Source organism: Cololabis saira, chromosome 8 (genome assembly GCF_033807715.1).
Source record: "Cololabis saira isolate AMF1-May2022 chromosome 8, fColSai1.1, whole genome shotgun sequence".
NCBI lineage: Eukaryota > Metazoa > Chordata > Actinopteri > Beloniformes > Belonidae > Cololabis > Cololabis saira.
This window is the reverse complement of record NC_084594.1, coordinates 11,133,957-11,155,562: the sequence shown is the minus strand read 5'-3', so window position 1 is coordinate 11,155,562 and position 21,606 is coordinate 11,133,957. Positions and strand designations below refer to the sequence as shown.

At 36.9% G+C, this 21,606-nt stretch overlaps 2 protein-coding genes across 2 annotated transcripts; both read left to right on the top strand.

Annotated features, from left to right (window-relative positions):
- Window positions 1-5,141: 5,141 nt before the first annotated feature.
- On the top strand, window positions 5,142-11,464 carry LOC133448327 (tubulin beta-6 chain). Its single transcript, XM_061726746.1, has 4 exons — window positions 5,142-5,237; window positions 6,016-6,124; window positions 6,323-6,433; window positions 7,399-11,464. The coding sequence occupies exons 1-4, from the start codon at window positions 5,181-5,183 to the stop codon at window positions 8,538-8,540; spliced, it is 1,419 nt and encodes a 472-aa protein (XP_061582730.1). The 5' UTR covers window positions 5,142-5,180; the 3' UTR covers window positions 8,541-11,464.
- Window positions 11,465-14,342: 2,878 nt separating this feature from the next.
- Window positions 14,343-21,200, top strand: prelid3b (PRELI domain containing 3). Its single transcript, XM_061726745.1, has 6 exons — window positions 14,343-14,481; window positions 16,072-16,240; window positions 17,818-17,907; window positions 18,282-18,352; window positions 18,465-18,567; window positions 19,664-21,200. Exons 1-6 carry the CDS (start codon window positions 14,450-14,452, stop codon window positions 19,778-19,780), a joined length of 582 nt encoding a protein of 193 aa, XP_061582729.1. The 5' UTR covers window positions 14,343-14,449; the 3' UTR covers window positions 19,781-21,200.
- The last annotated feature ends 406 nt before the right edge of the window (window positions 21,201-21,606 follow it).

Below are 21,606 nucleotides of genomic sequence, written 5' to 3'. Positions count from 1 at the left end.
TTCCTGCGAAAATATATAATAGTAGTCAGTTAATAAAAATAAACGACCGTCTACAAAGAAATAAAATCGGCAAATGCATTATAGAAAACTAAAAAAATGTCGAAAACTGCTCTCTTTGTGGAATAACGATGGATTTGTAGAAGAAATATATTATCGGATATGCTGCGATTCATGGCAATTATTTATGCCTTCCGTTTTAGTAAATTAACATTTCGGTTTTTTGCGTTGGAAACTTCTCGCGGGCCGCATGAAAACTTCTCTTGGGCCGCATGCAGCCCGCGGGCCGTACATTTGACACCCCTGGTCTAAATGGATTTCTATAACCAATTCTGGCACTTTCAAAAATCTGTTTTAAGCTGTTTTCTTAAACATGACAAAAGGATTTTTCTTTCAACATGTCATGGTGTTGAGTATTAGTAAAACCTAGAACAAACCCTGATGCCTCGAATCCCAATAGGCCGAATTGGAGACCTTGAAAAAGCAGGGCAGAGCAACGAGGAAGAAGTTTAAAGCACTTCTTATGTTAATTATGAAGAACGTGAGATCACTGGCACATAACATGGAAGCACTTGGAGCCAAAATGTGAATGGAGGAACATATTCTTGACTTCTACATCTCTCCTTTCTTACTACATTGAGTGACAGAGACTGCAAACAGAGCAGCCAGACTAAAAGGAAGAGAGGTTGCAAAGTTAGCAGTATATCAACAATGCTGGACATGTATGGCCGAATCTGCACCCAATCCAAACTCCCAAACAGCTGGCAAGAGTTTTCTTGCAAAAAACTTAACTCTCTTAACAAGAGTTCACCTGCCGGTGCTGTATGTGACATCATTAGCCCATCTGTTGCCAGGCAACAAACGCTCATTCACAAAACCTCAATCTCTGCTACACTTCCAACCATTTGTTGTCTGATTAATTTCAATAATTGATTTATTATCACTTTGTATTACATTAATAAGACAGGGGAGGGGTAGTCTAGTGGTTACAGAGGTGAGTCTGGGGGATCCACATTCAAGTCCCCAGATACCAACCAAGGTGAACCACCATGGGCCCCTGAGCAAGGCCCTTAACCGTAACCGCTCCCCGGGCGCTGCAAAAATGGCAGCTGACTGCTTCTAGTCTAACTAGAGTTGGGTTAAAAGCAGAGAATAATTTCACTTGTGGGAATTTTAAAAAAAAAGGTAACTATTACTTAATTAATTTTATTTCAGTCAGTCAGTCAGTGCAGTTTTATTTAAGTGTGTGTTCATGTTGTGAAATCAAAGATGCTGAATTCCATTTAACCGCTTTAGGTTCAGGGATCGTCTTTGATTGGACTTTGCTGGACGTATCTTTTGTGTAAAGTGCCTTGAGATTACTTTTGTCGTTATTTGGTGCTATAAAAATAAAAGGTGAACAAGAAAATTCAAGATAACAGCCATTATTCGTCTAACTCAAGTGGAAAGACTATTAATTTAACAACATCAGATCTCCTTCAATACTTGTGCTTTTTAAAAATTTTTTAGCATTTATCAATTTCAAGATCTAATATTTTTCTCAACCCAGTCATCCATCCATCCATCTAGAGTGGACTGAGCATTCTAGCCATCTCTAGCCATCGTTTGCAATATTACGCAATATTATGTTTTAATTGATGCTCGTCTACAGAACTTTCATAAGCAGTAAAATGAGCAGTGTTTACCTTGTTGATGAGAATAACAGCCATGCGGGATCCTGAGAGGGAGAGAGGAGGTTCCTTCCACTTTCTGAGTAATAATTTCAACCTCCAGTTGAACGTTTTGATTAGGAACTTGGAAATACCAAATTCTATGTACAAATGGAATGCATAAATAACCTTGCCATCACGCCATCACTCCTCCTGATGAGACACCTGAAACAGTGAGGCGTCCAGGAGGCATCAAACTGCCTGAAAACCCTCAAGTGGCTTAATTCTCCCTCTGTATAAAAGGGAACGCCCAGCCACCCGATGGAGCAAAGTCATTTCAGTATCCGCAGTCCTGTTCTCTCAGTCACTGCCCTGTGTGATTATACAGTGGGTACAGAAGGTATTCAGACTTTTCCCCTATTGGTTTCATTGCAAAAAAAATCTGAAAAGTTAATTTTATTTCTTATTAATGTGAACTCAGCACCCATCTTGACAGAAAAAAACAGAAATGTAGACATTTTTGAAAATGACTGTCCACCAACATTCACCATCCAACCTGACAAAACTGGAGAGGATCTGCAAGGAAGAAGAGGATCCCCAAATCCAGGTGTGAAAAACTTGTTACATCATTCTCAAGACGACTCGTGGCTGTACTCGCTCAAAACGGTGCTTCTACTCGATACTGAGCAAAGGGTCTCAATACTTATGACCATGTGATATTTCATTTTTGCTTTTTTAATAAATTAGCAAAAATGTCTACATTTCTATTTTTTTCTGTCAACATGGGGAACTGATTGGACATTAATGAGAAATAAAATAAAATCATTTTTATTTTATTTTTCAGTTTTTTTTTTAGACAGCTATAAGATATGAAAGAAATCTTGACCATCTGAGCTGTAGCAGACCCCTCCCAAACACCTCAATGATCAAATTCAGATGTTTTTTTGTGTATTATATCTGAGATCTACAAATTTCTGCTTTTCATGATTTGTTACTAATATATTTCACGTAATTGATGACAGTGAGATCTTGACAGAGATTTAAAGAAGAATCTATATGGATTCGAAATAGTTGCTTCCTTTCATGGGCATAATAATTTGTCTTTGTTTTAAACATTTTTTTAGTCCTTTCTTTTCATCAAGTAGTGTTGAAAAAAGAATGAAGTCATCTTCAATTTACTGAAGAGATGACACTTTTTTAAATTAAAAACAACATTTTGAACAACTTTGAAATACAACAAGTTTCTTACCATCACTGTCACTTATACCTCTGTCAAAAAAATCTGTAAAATGATTAGAATTAGAATTAGAATTAGAATTGTCTTTATTGTCATTGTACCAATACAACAAAATTGGCAGTACAAACCCTTGAAGTGCAGATTAACAAACCCTTAAAGTGCAGAGACCCTGAGCAAAGATACCTGCACATACGCAGACATTGAAATTCAGCAGCACATTTGGTGATTATAAGAAAAAGGATGGTGTTGAGTGCATGTACCTGTACCTTGCATGTCATTTCTACACAGATGGAGATGTATACATAAAGGTATTTGCGGTGTTAAACATTGGTATAGTCTTTGGATAAAAAACAGTTTTTAAGTCTGTTAGTTCGAGCATTCAGAGACTTGAAAAATCTGTCCGAGGGCAATAATTCAAAGTGCTGGTGACCTGGGTGGGAGGAATCCCTTAGAAAGTTTTTAGCCCTACTAAGACAGCGAGAGCTGTACCGTTCTTCCAGGGTGGGTAGTGAGAAACCAATGATCTTTTGGGCTGTGTTAACAACCCTTTGGAGGGATTAGACAATAAGTACGTACAATGAGTACGTAAACACGACTGTTACTGTTACTCTACCTTTTCAAATTCTCATCTGCAACATTTGGACACAAGAAGAAAATCTCTCATGAACATCTTACGAAAGATCTATTATTATATTATCTTATACCGTCTTTATTGTCTAATCTAGAACCCACCGGGCTACATTAAATTGAGTAACTTCCTTGGACAACATCCATAAACGTCTGTTTGGTTTTCAGACGTTTTGGCTCATTATGTTATGACTGCATTCATCCTCTAGATGGTAGCATCCCTCATAATCGTCCCATTTTAGGCCATCATTTACACACACAACAAAGAAAACCATGTCATTTCTGATTCTACAAGTGAGTGGCCCTCACCTTACAATATATGTGATGATTGAGTGTATTCTCATATTATAATCAAATGTGTGTGTGATTGCGTCTCATTGAATGAACAGGCTTTACTTGTGTGGGTTCAAACTGGTCATCATATTTGTCCAAATCCTGAGATGGTTGTTATCTGACACTGAGCAGAGACCCACACAGCTTCCATCCATCTCCTTGACACTTCCTTCCTGTTTCTTCTTAGTTGGGCAGTTCACGTTCATTTTCACAGCAACTATGTTTAACTGTGCAAAACTGCACAATTAGACCTTATTCTGCGTGCACTTCAGACTTATTTCAAAGGTTCTGGTATGCTGACACAGTTGTGGATTAAATCAGTTAATGTGGTGCTTTATAATCGAAACAGCTATCTTTAAATTAAATCAATAAATCAATTGTAGGATTTACAAATGTATATACTTTATAGATATTCAGCAAAAAAAAAAGACATATTCTTAGACATAGCACTCCCATTTGAAAATTACTCCAGAAAAGTAAAGATAACTTAACGCATAACCCCAAATAGGAAATAATTGGGACTTTATGCAAAATAAAAATGTTAGAAAATAATGTAAAATAAGAGAAGAGGACTACAGACAGCATGAAACCAAGATATTTGCCATTGTACCTCATCGATTTCAATTTATGTATTGACCTATATTCCTCCCTGGATTTAAGACATGCAGCATTTTCCAAACAACGACGATTCTACACAAAGCTTTTACCAAATTATCATTCCATCTCACAAAACTAATGCAAGTGATCAGATTGTGAAATATTCGTGTTATTTCCCATTTTTCTTTTAGAAAGGTTGTTTTTAAAAATGTGTAAGTTTTTTTCATGAATCATACATTATTATTATTATTATTATTATTATTATTAATGTATCTTAATAATAATGCATGTTGACATCACCAGTTTGTAATAATTACTGTACTATAATTTTTTCTCTTTCTCTTTCCTCACTTCCTTATTTCTGTCTTTCTTAAGCTCATTAGTTGCCCGAAAGTGCCGCCCCCCCTTTTTTTATGTGTTTAAAACTTGAAATGGAGGACTAAATGTATATAAACAAATTAAATTACCTAATAGAGACAAAACATATGACTATATGAATATATTATTTTGTCTGCAATAGGATAAAAGTCAAAGCAAAGGAAAAATATGTTATAAAGGCCACTGTGTATTTATATTCCTCAGACTTTTCTTTGTGCATTCATTGTGGGTCCTATATTTCGATGGGGGTAACACCGTTACATCACAGATGACACGGTTGCTGGTCCCGTATAAAAGGCAGATGAAAGCAGGGAGGACTATCTCAGACCCCCAGCTGCTCTGCGGACTGTAGCCTCATCAACATGCGTGAAATTGTACATCTGCAAATTGGACAATGTGGCAACCAGATTGGCTCCAAGGTAATAAAATAAAGATTCTTGTTATATTTTTCAAGCTATCATATACATATATGTTAAAATGATATTTTTCACTGACTCGCCTCAAAATAATTGGGTGATTTCGAGGAAAAGTGATAATGACCCATTCTGTACGTATATTGCAAAACTGTATGTACTATTTATATATCTGAGAGAAGACGTTCTGAATTTGTGCCTTAACTCCACATTTATCTTACTTTGTTTTCTTGTGCTGCATATTTTGACTTTTTTGTTTGCTGCGTCAATAACTGTGTGTGACACAGGGTGTTTCCTGCGAAGCACTCGTGGAGCAGATAAGAACCAAAGTGAGACTGGCAAGGGCGGGACATGTTTATCATGTCTGCCACAAAGCAAGAGAGGGAAACTAGTTGATACTAAAAAAATGTGCTGCTTTTTGACATAGGAGAAGGGTCTGAAGACATGTTCTCCTTTGGGTTTAAAAGTACTTTTAATCCTGTGTAGCAGCAGCACTTCCTCTAGTCAACACAAGATTATGAGAGCCACATGGGTAGCTGTGTGATTCGGCTCAAACGTGAATAAACTGGAATTTATTTAACACCGGGGAAGATGCTAATAAAACAATCTGATTTTTAGGCTGATATGAAAATCTCCAGAGACGTGTGCACTGAAAAACAGTTCAAACCTAAATGTTAAAAGTGTAAATAATAGAGAACATATCACATCTAAGCATGAAAACTGATATGCGCCTTTCAACAAACAAGTTGTGTTGATGTTACGATGATTCTTTCCTTCTCCTTAGTTCTGGGAAGTGATCAGTGAAGAGCATGGGATCAATGCAACAGGCATCTATGAAGGAGACAGTGACCTCCAGCTGGAGAGGGTCAACGTCTACTTCAATGAGGCATATGGTAACAGAGTTCATTTGCTTATTCAGAATCGTGAATATTCTTCATATCTTATCCTATTCATTGTACTTAGTTATAAATTATTCATACTGTTCTCTTTAAGTGCTGTTCTGAAACTTTGACATCAAGTATGAACATGTTAAGGATCAAAAAGTGAATTACAATCTGTGTTAAAGATACAGTTCTGCTTTCTGTTTGTAGGCGCTAAATATGTCCCAAGGGCCCTGCTCATTGACCTGGAGCCTGGAACCATGGACAGTGTTAGGGGAAGCCGCATCGGGGCCCTTTTTAGACCAGATAACTTCATCCATGGTAAGAAAAGTAACAAAAAAGATAGCAAAGTATCAATACATAGCATTGAGACTGAATGCCAACATTATTATTATACAGGGCCCGTCTCAGAAAATTGGAATATTGTGATGAAGTCCTTTATTTTCTGTAATGCAAAAATGTCACAAATCAACTGAAATATTGCACGCCTTTTATTATTTTAATATTGCTGATCATGGCTTAATGCACAACAACTTAAGAAAACTCAAATATCCTATCTCAAAAAATTTGAATATTCTGGGAATCTTAAACTGTAAACCATAATCAGCAATATTAAAATAATAAACTACTACTATACTACTATATAATAGCCTTTATAGAAGTTTCATGTTCACTGGTTTATTGTATGTGTAAATAAAAAAGCTAAGAATAAGATGAAGTAATTGCTAAATTGTATCTGCAAGCATACAGGACTGTCTCAGAAAATTAGAATATTGTGATAAAGTTCTTTATTTTCTGTAATGCAATTAAAAAAAAAATGTCATACATTCTGGATTCATTACAAATCAACTGAAATATTGCAAGCCTTTTATTATTTTAATATTGCTGATTATGGCTTACAGTTTAAGATTAAGATTCCCAGAATATTCTAATTTTTTGAGATAGGATATTTGAGTTTTCTTAAACTGTAAGCCATGATCAGCAATATGAAAATAATAAAAGGCTTGCAATATTTCAGTTGATTTGTAATGAATCCAGAATGTATGACATTTTAGTTTTTTTAATTGCATTACAGAAAATATAGAACTTTATCACAATATTCTAATTTCCTGAGACAGTCCTGTATGTGCCAATATTACACTTTTTATTTCCTTACATAATTTTCTGAGACAGTCCTGTATGTGCCAATATTACACTTTTTATTTCCTTGCATATTTTATATTTTCATAATTGTTTTGACTATATCATGTTTGGTGTACCTACATCCCTTTCGTGTGGTGTTATAGGGAACTCAGGAGCTGGAAACAACTGGGCAAAGGGCCACTACACAGAGGGAGCAGAGCTGGTGGAGCAGGTTGTTGACAGGGTGAGAAATGAGTGTGAAAGCTGTGACTGCCTCCAGGGCTTCCAGCTGGTCCACTCCCTTGGGGGGGGCACAGGCTCCGGGATGGGGACCCTCATCATCAACAAGATCAGAGAAGACTACCCCGACCGCATTATGAACAGCTTCAGCATCATGCCATCCCCCAAAGTCTCTGACACGGTGGTGGAGCCCTACAACGCCACGCTGTCCATCCACCAGCTTCTGGAGAACACTGACGAGACCTTCTGCATTGACAACGAAGCCCTCTACGACATCTGTTTCCGCACATTAAAACTAACCACTCCCACCTACGGCGACCTCAACCACTTGGTCTCCTTAACCATGAGTGGGGTCACCACCTCTCTGAGGTTCCCTGGACAGCTCAATGCCGACTTGAGGAAGCTGGCCGTCAACATGGTGCCCTTCCCTCGTCTCCACTTCTTCATGCCGGGCTTTGCCCCTCTGACAGCACGAGGGAGCCAACAGTACCGAGCCCTCACCGTCCCCGAGCTGACCCAGCAGATGTTTGACGCCCGCAACATGATGACAGCGTGCGACCCGAGGCGGGGGCGCTACCTCACTGTTGCCGGCATCTTCCGCGGTAAGATGTCGACCAAAGAAGTGGACGAACAGATGCTTGCGATCCAGCAGAAAAACAGCAACTACTTTGTGGACTGGATTCCACACAATGTCAAGGTCGCCGTGTGTGACATCCCACCTCGAGGCCTGAGAATGGCCTCCACGTTCATCGGCAACAACACGGCCATTCAGGAGATATTCCGTCGAGTGGGAGAGCAGTTCTCCGTGATGTTCAGACGAAAGGCTTTCCTCCACTGGTACACCGGGGAGGGAATGGATGAAATGGAGTTCACTGAGGCAGAGAACAACCTCAACGACCTTGTATCCGAGTACCAGCAGTACCAAGATGCCACTGCTGATCTAGATTGGGAATTAGAAGATGAAGAGGAGCTAGCCTCGCCAACAACAACAACACAGAGTCAGTCTCAAATGGAGGTCAAATTGGAAACAGTGACAGAGACAAGCCAAGAAACTGTAGATGAATAGACTGTACAGGCTGTACAACATGTGAACAGACTTTTTTCTGACATACGGACGTAGACGCCTCATATGGGTGAATTGAAATGCAGTGGAGCTTTAATCTTGTGATATTACATTTTACCTGTGGTTTCTTTTGATACCTTTTATCAGAAACAAGTAGGGCTGTCCCAGATGCCACTTTTGGAGTCTCTAAGCGTCTGTGAAATTTGAGTGTTTGATATTTCAACCAGAATCCTGACTGAGGGACAAGAGATGCCAACACCACTTGGCAATCAACCACGGTTGGTAACTAAAACTAAACCAAACTGCCAAACTTACAATTACATTTTTTTTTTTATTTAACGGAGCTCGAGGCTCCTTTTAAGAAATTAGACTTTCTAGCGCCACCCTTCACCACTACGGCTGTCGGGGGTACTGCAGCCAACAGTGAAGCTGGCACGGGAGAAAGGGGAGAACGTGCATGCAGCGTCATGTGACGTCACATCCGCAGGACAGCGCGGGAAATTTGGGCCCGAATTGCAGCACATTTTGCAGCACACAGCCTGTTCAAGGTAAAGGAGAAATACACTAGAGGGCTCATTCTTTTGGGTTTGGAACGCTTCATCTGACATTATTACTAGAAAACTTAAAACGTATACGAATTTTTTTCATAAATTCTGCCTCAATCCGGCCTCAAGCTGCTTTAACTTTTATTTAACCAGGAATAATCCCATTGAGATTAAAATTTCTTTTGCAAGGGGGTCCTGGCCAAGAAGGCAGCACAATAGGTCCACATCAGTTAAACATTGAAGAACATTTAACAACATCAACAAAACAGACATCAAAAACAGCTAAAACAGTTTGGCAATCACATCCCTACAGTATAATCACTCAATGTTCGATAACAGAACATGTGCATTCAGTAGTCAGATAGACCTTGATCCTAAAATCTACCAAACTTGGGAGATGATCCAATTTAAGATGACTCTGTAATTTATACCAGGACGAGGGTGCAAATGCTTTGAAGGCACTTTCCCCAAAAACAGTCAGAGTACGAGGAATAGTATACATTATCAATCTATCGTGCCTGAGACTACAGCTTTTGGTGTTGACTTTAGGAACCAAGAGAAAACACAAATAAGGGGGCAAGTCACACAAGATGGCTTTATAAAGAAAACAATACCAGTGTTCCCATCTACGATTGTACAAAGAAGACCAGCCAACACTCTCATAAAGACTACAGTGATGAGTACGAAAACCTAAATCTGTTACAAATCTTAATGCTGCATAATACACCAAATCCAGCATTTTCAGGGAGGAGAAATTTGCATGCATGTATAAGATGTCACCGTAGTCAAGTATTGATACAAAAGTTGCCTTAATCAGTCTTTTTCTAACATTAAAGGAAAAACAACTTTTGCTTGGCATTCAGCCAATTAAATTATACCTGGCATTCAGCATTTTCAGCATAGTCTTTGCAAAGTTTGATTTTTTTCCAGAATGTGGGCTGTGTACAGGCTTCTTCTTTTTTTTGGCAGCTTGCTAGCATACAGAACCTTAAACTTGTGAAACTTGATGTTTGCTTGTTCTGTAAATCAATACAGAGTCTTTTCCATACCCTACGCAGCTATGTGCTATGAGCATTTATACCCGTTAGCAGCAGGGTTATTATCTAACTGTGCTGACTCTGTGACATGGCTGTTATACTATTGACGTATCTTTGAGGGTAGGAGGCTCCTTTGGGGGGCCCGTGACATACATGTAGCTGCCTGTGGACAATTGTGACCGTGCAGACTTGACTCACCGTGGGCATGTGTGTCCTACTGGTTTCTTTAAATGCTGAACAACAGGAATATGATTGGGAATCCGAAGATGCACATTTAGTTTCATTCATGCCACATTTCAGGCCAGCTGAACCAAATCGATGATTTTTCTGAATGGGACACTACATGAGTAGATGGTGTGCTCAGTCCACACGGTTACAAATTTCTACAAATGCCTGGATCACAAAAGACCCATGGACACTTGTGGACTGGTGCAGGTGATGAATTTAACATAATGCAGGTTTTGTGCTCAAGCAGACAGGGAGACCATGGCTTTTACTGGCCCTCTTAAACATTTCGAGTGACATGACTCCAATTCTATGCAGAATAATGGACCAGCTTATATCAACCCAATAGCTGGTACCGTGTAAAAATTATGAACAAATCATATATTATCGCATCCTGCTATATTTTACATTGTGTTTCATAGTGATTCACTTTGAGAAGAGCAATTTGACATAAGAAACATACCATATTAAATGTACCCAGAGTTTTTTTTCAATGTTAGTTTCTGCTACATATTTTTAAATGTCTATAAAGCTATATATTTGGATACAGAGCAGAATACTAAGCTAATCAATAAATGCATCATCGATTTAACACAGAACCATGAATGAAAATGTACCAGCCATATGGTCATGTATTGCTTTCATTGCGTTGCGTGATATTAATGCTTGATGAAACTATGGCGCACATATTTAGAGTGCAACAAGTAGATTGTCAAATATATATTTACATTAATGAATAATAAATCATATTGTAGTTTTTTCTCCTTTCATGTGCTTTTTAATATTTTTATTTATTTTATGTCAATAAAAATAAGGACTCAAATACCATTTCTAATTCTTATTGTGATTGTGAAGATGATCTGCTTTTAGGGATTCCAGTCAGCACCTCAAATAAGGTACTATGACATGATTCAGCAGTGGTGCTAACCTTTATTGGTATTATTCAAACAATTTATGTACTTGCCTGTTTGTTTGGGAGTTGTTATATATTTTTATATTTGTATGCATATTTCTATTTTTAATAGCTATTTTTCCATGTTTATAAGGAAAACAATTTAAAATGCTAATAAAATATAAGTAAAACTAAAGAGTGATCATTTTGAACAAATGAAAAGTTATTTATATATAAATAAATATATTTTTTAAATGCCTTCTTTTTTCATCTTGTTTTATCTTTGAAGATGAGCTTAACAAAACTGCAGTATACTGTACAGTAGTCTGATAGCGCTGTTCAAGGCTGTCATGCAGTTTCCTCCCATTTGTAAAAGTCTGGAGCATTAAGATTACACTACCCCTTCACTCTGAGATGAGATAAGCCCACATGACATGGAGATAGCCCAGTAAACTGCAATAAAGCTCAAGGACTTATGTTCAGGGATAGAGCAGACATGCGGAAGTCACATATGAAAACAGGTTACTGTGACGCAATAAGAGAATGGAATGAATATTGCACTTCACAGGACAACATCAGTGTCAGATTACACTGCGACATTAAGGCCAAAAAAGGATGTACATTTTTCCACTGTGCTCGTAAAGTTCATGTTTTTGTTTTTTTAAAGATGCATAAAGTGCCATTACTTTTGCTTAATTAATAACCTGAATATTCAATAATGTCACCAAAACTATAAAATGTTCACAAAATATGTTTAGGCACCTTATCTTTAAGAACACTATTAATATTTCATGCTTGTTTACTCAATGTTACTAATTTCAAATTTAATTCCAAAGATGTTAAAACAAAAAACGTAAATGTGCCAGAGATTGTAAGGCTTAAAAGTGAGCAGTAAATGGTTTCAAACCTAAAAGAAACTATATTTATATATAACCTCACAGTGATTGCACAACTTGTAATCTTGTGATTGTGATCAGTTAGTTTTCAATTAGTTTTTATCTTACCTTTTTGTTTCAGTTAGTTAAAATAAAAAACTGAAATTAACGAGACAAATTACTTGCAAAGAAAAAAGAAGAGAAATTAGCCTGAGCAGAAGCATTTTTCCAGTCTTTCTTTCGTGTAAACCATGTCACCACTCTCCATGTTGCTCTTGGAGCCACAAGAAAAAAGTCTTCAAAAGTCATTAGGACGAGAGTCTGAAATTTAATAGATGCAAAAGAAAAAAAAGCTATATTCCATCATATATTGCTAACTAATGTTGTGTGGAGACATAATCAGTGCAAAACGTTTGACCTTAGTCGGTGATTCTCAATAAGGATTTTTCAATGACTTGATCCTGTTGCGTCATCTGAGGACATACCGTAACCTGCATTGAGATGAATTGTGTAACATCACACGTTACGTTGCAGCTGTTGCCGAGAGCTGCACTGGAAAATACCTCACCGTAAGAGGAAAAGCTATAAAGTGGTTGTAGCGAATATTCAGAATTATGACAAACTGGTGTCCAGTTCTGTAGTTTTTTTCAGAAATATCAGGACATATTTCACTGTTCTCAATCATAGACATATATCCATAGACGCCTCATTGTCCGCTGCTATCATAGACATATATAAAGGCCTTTATATATGTCTATGGCTGCTGTATATTGGCGCTGATGCGCCGTGGGGCCGCCATCTTGGTCCGGGCACCCGCTCCGCTCAGTGTCATCTGTCTGGCTGGCAGTTAATCAGTCATATTTCTCAGAATACTACTCTGATTTCCACAGGTTCTTTTTGTTCTGCAGACGTCATACATTTAGGCATGATACCGGACACATGATTCGGCATATTTTAATATTCACAGTAGGCTTAACAGTAATAGAATATTCTGGCATGTTAGTATGATAGGTATGCTATTTTGCAAGACACATAAGACACATAGACACATATACTTACATATATATATATATATATATATATATGTATATATATATATATATATATATATATATATATATATATATATATATATATATATATATATATATATATATATATATATATATATATATATATATATATATATATATATATATATATATATATAATACACACACATACATACATACCATTATATGATCGAGAAGCAGAAGCAGATTGTGTAAAAGTCGTATTTTAATAATATGAAGAAACAATAATAAACATATATCCATATATATATATATATATATCCTTATATATCTATTTATATCCTTAAACATCTCCGTATATATATATAAATCTATATACATATATACACATATACATATATATATATACACACAGTATGGCACGCCATTCAGGAAATTAATCTTTGAATATATGGAATGAAACAACAAGATTAATTGAAAGAAAGATAAATGTATATATATATATATATATATATATATATATATATATATATATATATATATATATATATAATTGTAAATAGGTTATGTTTATTTTTATTCAGAACTGTCCCTTTTTCTTATCTTTTCTTTTTCTTTTCTCTCTCTACCTCAAACTGCTGCACCTTAAATGTTTATACTGTATCATAAATACCACATTTGTTTTATTATTTATTTTATTTTATCACCAAAGAGCGAAACTACCGGAGTCAAATTCCTTGTTGGACAATGTTCGAACCTGGCCAATAAAGATGATTATGATTCTGATTCTGATTCTGATATATATATATATATATATATATATATATATATATATATATATATATATATATATATATATATATATATATATATATATATATATATATATATATATATATATATATATATATCAAAACATATGCCTTTAGTAAAAGCCCTGAAAGAGGACTGCTTTGCAGAGCTTTTCTCATGCTCCCTTTCTGCAGGTCAAGAGAGGTGAGTTTGGCAATGTGGTGTAGCCTTTTTTATTCTTTATTTTTACCCTTGGTCGCAATTGTTCGCCGATTCGTACAGGAATACGCGGCGCAGAGCTCTGGCACCTTCAATACAGTTCTGTCTTATGCTGTCGTATGGGTAGGATGACCGCTCCAAGATGGCGGCCCAGCGGTCTATGCAAATATGTCTATAATGGGCGGAGCGACCACGTGACCGCTCCAGTATAGAGGTGAGGGAGGATTTGTGAATGTGGATCACTGATATCTGGGACTGTCTGCCTACCGGCTTAGCATCTCCTGGACTAGACCGGTCAGTCACCCAGTCAAACCATGAAGGTCTGGACCTCAGAACACGTCTTCAAGTGAGTACAACGTTTGGCAATTCAGTGTTTTATTTTATCGCGTGTGTTTTCAAGCCGGCTGTCTGATTCTGGCTGTTATGCCGCGTTCCATTTACCTCGGAAATCAGAACTGGGAACTGGGAATGGCAGCCGTCTTGGAAAGGTAACTCGGGGGTGGTGAAGCTTCTCCCACTTTCCCAGTAGGAAATCCCACTTCGAGGGGCGTTCCAGTTGAAAATTCCGACTAGGAACTGGGAAATTCCGACTTCCGAGGACAAATGGAACGCAGCATTAAACCAGAATCTTTTGGCTATTCACTTAACCCACATACTGCAGAAAAGAAAAAAAACGTAACAGTGCTAATTGTGGCTTCATTATTGTAATCTTGTATGCTGATATGCGTTTTTTTTCAAATTCCCAGCCAAATGCAACGACCTAGAAACGTGTAACGGAGTTAATACACCACTGCTGCAAACGCATGTAAATGCTTAAAAAAACAAAATGGTCAAATGCAACAAAAAGAAGAAAGCTGAGCACTGAGCAGACATTTACCGCATGCAGCATTTTTTTCTTCTTAAATTGCATAACCCGCCTGACAGGTCCAGCCTCCAGTGCGCGTAACCTTTTCCCTACATTCTGTCGTATTCGCTGACGTCACCGAGCAACGTGGGCGCGCATTTGCGTCTCCATGGCAACCATTCAACAGTATTCTACCATGCTGTCTGCTCCACGAAAACGCACCGCTTCCTTTGACAATTTTTATAAATTATTCCACAGTTAAAACGATCAAATGTTATTTTTTCTGATATTTAAAAAAAATAGAAATTGGATTAGTGGTCTCTATTAAAATTCCCGCAGTTTAGACAGGACTGTCTCAGAAAATTAGAATATTGTGATTTTCTGTAATGCAATTACAAAAACAAAAATGTCATACATTCTGGATTCATTACAAATCAACTGAAATATTGCAAGCCTTTTATTATTTTAATATTGCTGATCATGGCTTACAGCTTAAGAAAACTCAAATATCCTATCTCAAAAAATTAGAATATTCTGGGAATCTTAATCTTAAACTGTAAGCCATAATCAGCAATATTAAAATAATAAAAGGCTTGCAATATTTCAGTTGATTTGTAATGAATCCAGAATGTATGACATTTTTGTTTTTTTAATTGCATTACAGAAAATAAAGAACTTTATCACAATATTCTAATTTTCTGAGACAGTCCTGTATGCTTGCAGATACAATTTAGCAATTACTTCATCTTATTCTTAGCTTTTTTATTTACACATACAATAAACCAGTGAACATGAAACTTCTATAAAGGCTATTGTATAGTATAGAGTACAGTTGGCTGTGGTGGAGGTGATGTTTAATGTTTTTATCAGTAGGTCAAAGCAATGTAATAGTTGCCTGGTAAGTGTATAATGAGGGGAAAGAAAAGACTAAATCCCTCTGAAATGTAGCAGAGCTGTAATTATAATATAAAAAAAATTAAGTGCCCCATAATTGTAATGATTGCAGTGCGTTTAATATATCTAATCTGATTTGGACATTCATCACTGTTTTATGAAGTTGATTTCATCTATTTTATGGTCTTACTTTGGCAGCCACCCTTGGGAGACGGTGATCAACGCTGCTATGCAGAAGTACCCCAACCCCATGAACCCCAGCGTGATCGGGGTGGATGTTCTGGACAGAAACGTTGACAGACAGGGACGTCTCCACAGTAAAAGACTGCTCAGCACAGAGTGGGGTCTTCCATCCATCGTGAAATCTGTGAGTGTCCAAAGCCAAACATGGAAAATAATTTCAGACAATTAAACACAAGTACATTCAAGTAGACAGAGGCTAGTACTTTCCATTTAGCAACCTGACCTGAGCATGCAAGGCTATTTCTGTACAAGGACCTTGTTCCTGACTTGAGCCGAGGAAAGTTCATGGCAGTGTGCCACAACTCATGCTTTACAGAACATGGTAGTAACATTTCTTACATTACGCAGTTGTAATCCCTGACACCTTGTGATGTAACTTTCCATCTGCGTGTCACCTCAGTTCAAACCAGACGGTTTTTCTTTTTTAATGTAGAGCGATGGCGGTGGTCTCTGAACATGTCATTTGAGCTCTTCTCATGTTATCTATGACTTTTTGAACTCTGCAATGATAGGGATGTGCTGCCCGCTGTCTTCTGTTTTCTTTCGTAGAACGTCGCCTCTCCGCTCCTGTCCTTTGGTCCTGACCCTTGCTCAGTTATTTGAGGATAGTGACTGATGTCATCATGATTAGCTCTTAAAAAGCCATCGAGTTACCTCATATTATTACACCTTTTAATCAAATTGTCTCAAAGCAAATCACTCCTGGGTCTTGGTGTTTGTATAAGTGAAATTAATCATGTAGATGTCTCCTGGTGTTGTTGGTTTACCTCTGTACCTCAGAGCTGTCAAAAGTTTTCACATTCATTACTCAGGTAGAAGTATAGATAGTAGAGTTTAAAAATACTCCTGTAGAAGTTGAAGTATCAACTCAAGTTTTTTACTCAAGTAAAAGTATAAAAGTACTGGTTTCAAAACTACTTAAAGTATAAAAGTAAAAGTAATGTAAGGGGGAAAAAAGCCATTAAGGACAAAAGCCATTGAAAATGAATGCATCTTAGTATAATGCAAATATATTAAAGAACCATATATGTGTACTATTGAGCATTTACATGTGTTTCAGAGAGCAGGAGATATGATGACTAGTTGCCTATAAGTATTGTAATGGTGCAAAAAGTCAAACTTCAGGCATGTTATCATTTATCCTAACCTCTATTGGAATGTACATCCAAGTTTAGTTGCAGGAATCTGAGGGAACGGATGTAAGAACAAAACTGGACAAGAACATCTGAAACAACCACAACCTAATTCACTCTATCCGGATGGAGCAATTTAACTGGATAGTTTTTTTTTAAAGGCCAAAAGGAAATAGAGTAACAAGGCTGTTTTTAAAATGTAAGGAGTAAAAAGTACAGATAATTGTGTGAAAATGTAAGGAGTAAAAGTAAAAAGTCGTCTGAAAAATAATGACTCCAGTGAAATATAGATAACCAACATTTCTACTTAAGTAAGGTAACAAAGTATTTGTACTTTGTTACTTGACACCTCTGCTGTACCTGTACTTGTTGAGACAAAGAGCTGCTTTGCTGTTAGCTCTAATGGGAGCTGCAGCGGAAAAACATCCCAGTACGAGTCGAGATAGCTTTACAAAAGTGTTATCAATTAACATAGAAAAAAAAAAAATAGGACAATAATTGTTTTTAAATTTTTCAAGTGGGAAATGATGATTAAAAAAGAAATCTGTGTCTCTTTCTTTGCCTTCAGCTCATTGGAAACGCAAGGACATACACTTATATAAAGGAGCAGTCGGTGGTGGATCCCAGAGAGAAGACTTTTGAACTTCAGTCCACAAATGTGAGCATTAATCAAATGATTGAACAGTCTGTTGGTTACATAAACGCTTCTGTCTACTGGACTCAGCTGATTGAAGTGGAAGTGGTGCCAGCTAAGATTTGTAGCAAATTTCACTCCTAACTCCTGTAATGTAAAGGTTTCCTTTTTTTTTATTGTGAATTATTCTTTTATAACGTATTAACACATGCTGTTTCAGTTAAAAAAAAACAAAAAAAAAACACACGCAGTTTAACTGCACTTAGGTTTTGACATTGAAGCATCACAGCGCTTTTGTGAAACTTGTCTGACGGCTCTATTTCGGGGATGATACAACCCCTGCTCGGTATGCAGTACTTCTACATGATAACTAATCCTTTGTAACATTTTCTCCCTAGATCACTTTCACAAACATGGTGTCTGTGGATGAAAGGTTAACCTACAAACCACATCCTGAAAATCCAGAGAAGTATGTTCTCACATGTTATCACCCTGAAAAACCCAGTTATCTTTGTAAACACTCTAAATCGTCAAGTGGTAACTTTTGTCTTTTCTGCCTCTTCAAACCGTGTCCTCTGTAGAACAGTACTGACTCAAGAAGCAATCATCTCTGTGCAAGGGGTCAGTCTCAGCAGTTATCTGGAAGGAGTTATGGCCAGTTCCATCTCTGCTAATGCTGGAAAGGTAATATATCAATTTGAAAAAAGAAAGCTTTTTAAGCGTCTTGCACAAGAAAATATTTATTTGTTTTGTCAGAGCATATGTTCTTCCAAAATTGTCAAATCTTAACAGGTTATGGTCTCAGATAGGGCAAAAAAAAAAAAAATGTGCGCAAAAAAACACTATCCTTAAAAGGACTTTAAGACATCCTGAAATATTGACAAATTAGCCTGCATCCCACTTAAAAAGGGGGTAAATGACAATCAAAACTAAACTATAAAGTATAGCAGCCAGTGAAGCTTTTTCAGTGGATTTGCACGATTTCTGCACCTCGGATTCACTCTCTATGCCAAGTTGAATTACAGCAGCTTCTTTGAACAGCATAACAGTGGATATCCAATCACAATGGGCAACTTTTGTCATTATGCATAACATCATAATTGGAAACTGCTTGATCTATGATAGCATTTGTTCCATTCAGTCACTGTATACACGGAGCAGTCAATTTAAGTTTGTCTTTTGAAAATGAGGAATTAGAAAAGCCTGGAGACTTTGAACTGGTTCATTTCCATGTGAAACATTGCAGTATTTTGTTGTGGGTTTTCCATGTTTTTAATCAAAAAAGAACAGTCTGCACCTTAAAATTCAGTTTCTTCTTTTATAATACCATAAGTTGGTTTTTGTGGATGGAATCTCCCAGAAAAGCATGCTCAATGAGAATTTCAAGTGTATTGTTCTGACATGCAAAGTTTTGGAACATTAAAAATATGAAAAAATGCTGTATTATTGATTTTCATTTTTTTATTGGAACAGAGTGTGATGACACACATGATCTATACATGAAGTTTTAATTGGCTACAATAAAAACGTGTCCAAAATAGTAGTGTTCGTCCTTTTTTAAAAGTCCTAGAGAGGAATTTATCTTTTTTTTCTTCTCTTTTCTGAACATCAGACTAATCACTGCATCATGTGGTTGCTTTTTTCATTTAGTCGACGTTAAGATAATCAAGCAAATAATGTGTGAGGCAAACTGTCCTTTTGATTGATTTCTTAATCATTCTCTGATCTTGTTTTCCTGTTTCTGCTCAATTCATTCAATGTTTAATGTTGTTCTCGACAGGGCCGTGAAGCTATGGAATGGGTCATCAGGCGACTGAATGCAGAAATCGAGGAGCTTGCAGCCACAGCACGCGTGACCATTCGTGCCCCGATGGCTGCTGTGACCACTGAGAAATGACACCCACCTTTAGCTCAGCTGAGTCTGAGAGACACTGCACATCTGTACAACCAGCCTCCTGTTATGATGCCCTGGTGCTGTTGTGGTGCACCGGGGTTTCTGTATTATTTAAGGGTATTCTCATTTACTTTATCTACATTAGATACACCTATGTTCAAGGCAGCAGAATGCAGCATAAGGAGCTTCTGATGAATGTTTTCAGGGTGGGGCCTGCGGTGACTGGAAACTCAAGGGTGAGGCGTGGTTAGGATACTCAGGGAGAAGTTTAAACACCCCTGTCATAAATGGATTTCGAGGCATTTAGTTTTTGCCGGAAGCCATCAGAGGCACTGGATAAACCAGTAACACAGAAGAAGTGCCAAAGCAGAAACTGCGTTTTCGTCCAGCCTCTAACTCGTACCTTTTGCCAGCTGTTCTTTCAGAATGCCAGCAGGTTGTTTCTTGTATGAATTGTGTCTTCACCAAAAACAAAAAATAGAAAAGAAAAACCAAAAAACAGCAAGAAGCATCAGGACATCTGAATGCTTTTACTGAGATATGAAGGCAGAGACCGGCTTGTCATGACAGGGATCAATGCTTTGTATGTGAAATATACATGTAAAAGACTACATTAGGTAGACATTAGATTAGATGGATGGGTTATCCACTTGTGAAGTTTATTTGTGCATTAGAGACATCTCAACATTATATTATTAGTATTAATATTATTATTATTTAATGAGGGACCTCAGTAATATCAAGAATTTCTGTACCAGGTATTATCCAAAGCCTGATTCTAAAATGATTGTTGTACATATTTTTGTTATGGTATTTAAATTTAATGAAGGGATCAATGTACTTGCCATATTTATGTTTTTGAAGTAACGCGAAGGCCTTCTCAAATGCTCAATTTCTGTAACAGCCATAAATCTGTATGATGTGATTTTTAAATTATGCGCTGAACTTAGACCAGTTTCCTGACCTTGAGCAGTTTTATCAGCACATAATCCTGTTGGTGTTCTTTTCACTGTAAAAGTCTTCACACTGGGTTAGAAAACAATGTATTTGAACCAAGAAAAGCTGCTACACATGAAGCTGATATAACTGCTTTACTGATTGCAATGTATTTGAGAGGGTCTTCCTTCGTACTCGTACTGCACTAGTTTCTTTAATGTGTGTGTGTGTGTGTGTGTACACGTGTGTGTGTGTACGTATGTGTGTATGTATATATATGTACACACATATATATTTAACCTGTATCAGGAGTATTTATTTAGGAAAATGCTTTGTTTTGAATGAGTGAGTCATGAGCTTTGGTGACCTTTTTAAAAGTGTGATATCACACGCTACATGAAAAATGTTATTTTAGTTTTGTCTGGGTGCCTGTGAAACTTCACTGGTCGAACACAAACGGCAATAAAATAAGAGCATTTTAACCTGGTATCCTGAAGCACTGTGTCAGTCATTTTGAAAATTAATTTGACCTTAAAACAAATAAACAAAGGGTTTGGATTCTTTTAGAACAGTCATTTCATCAACATATTCTGCAATATTTAACCCTTTAAGCCTGATATATTAAATAATAAACAGAACATTTTACATATATGTTTATCCATTCCAGGGATGTATAATTAACTATGTGAAAGTTTTTACTGTTATTATTATTATTATTATTCTGTCAAAGTGTTTGGTCATCTTTTAAAGTTTGACTAAAGAGACAATCATTCTTACTTTTAAAGTCAAGAGTTTACATAATGAACACTATAAGAAGCTTTTAAAATTTTAAATGCTGTCAGAGATCATACCACATGTCCATTCTATTCTATTCAGTTTCTAGTGAAAAAATG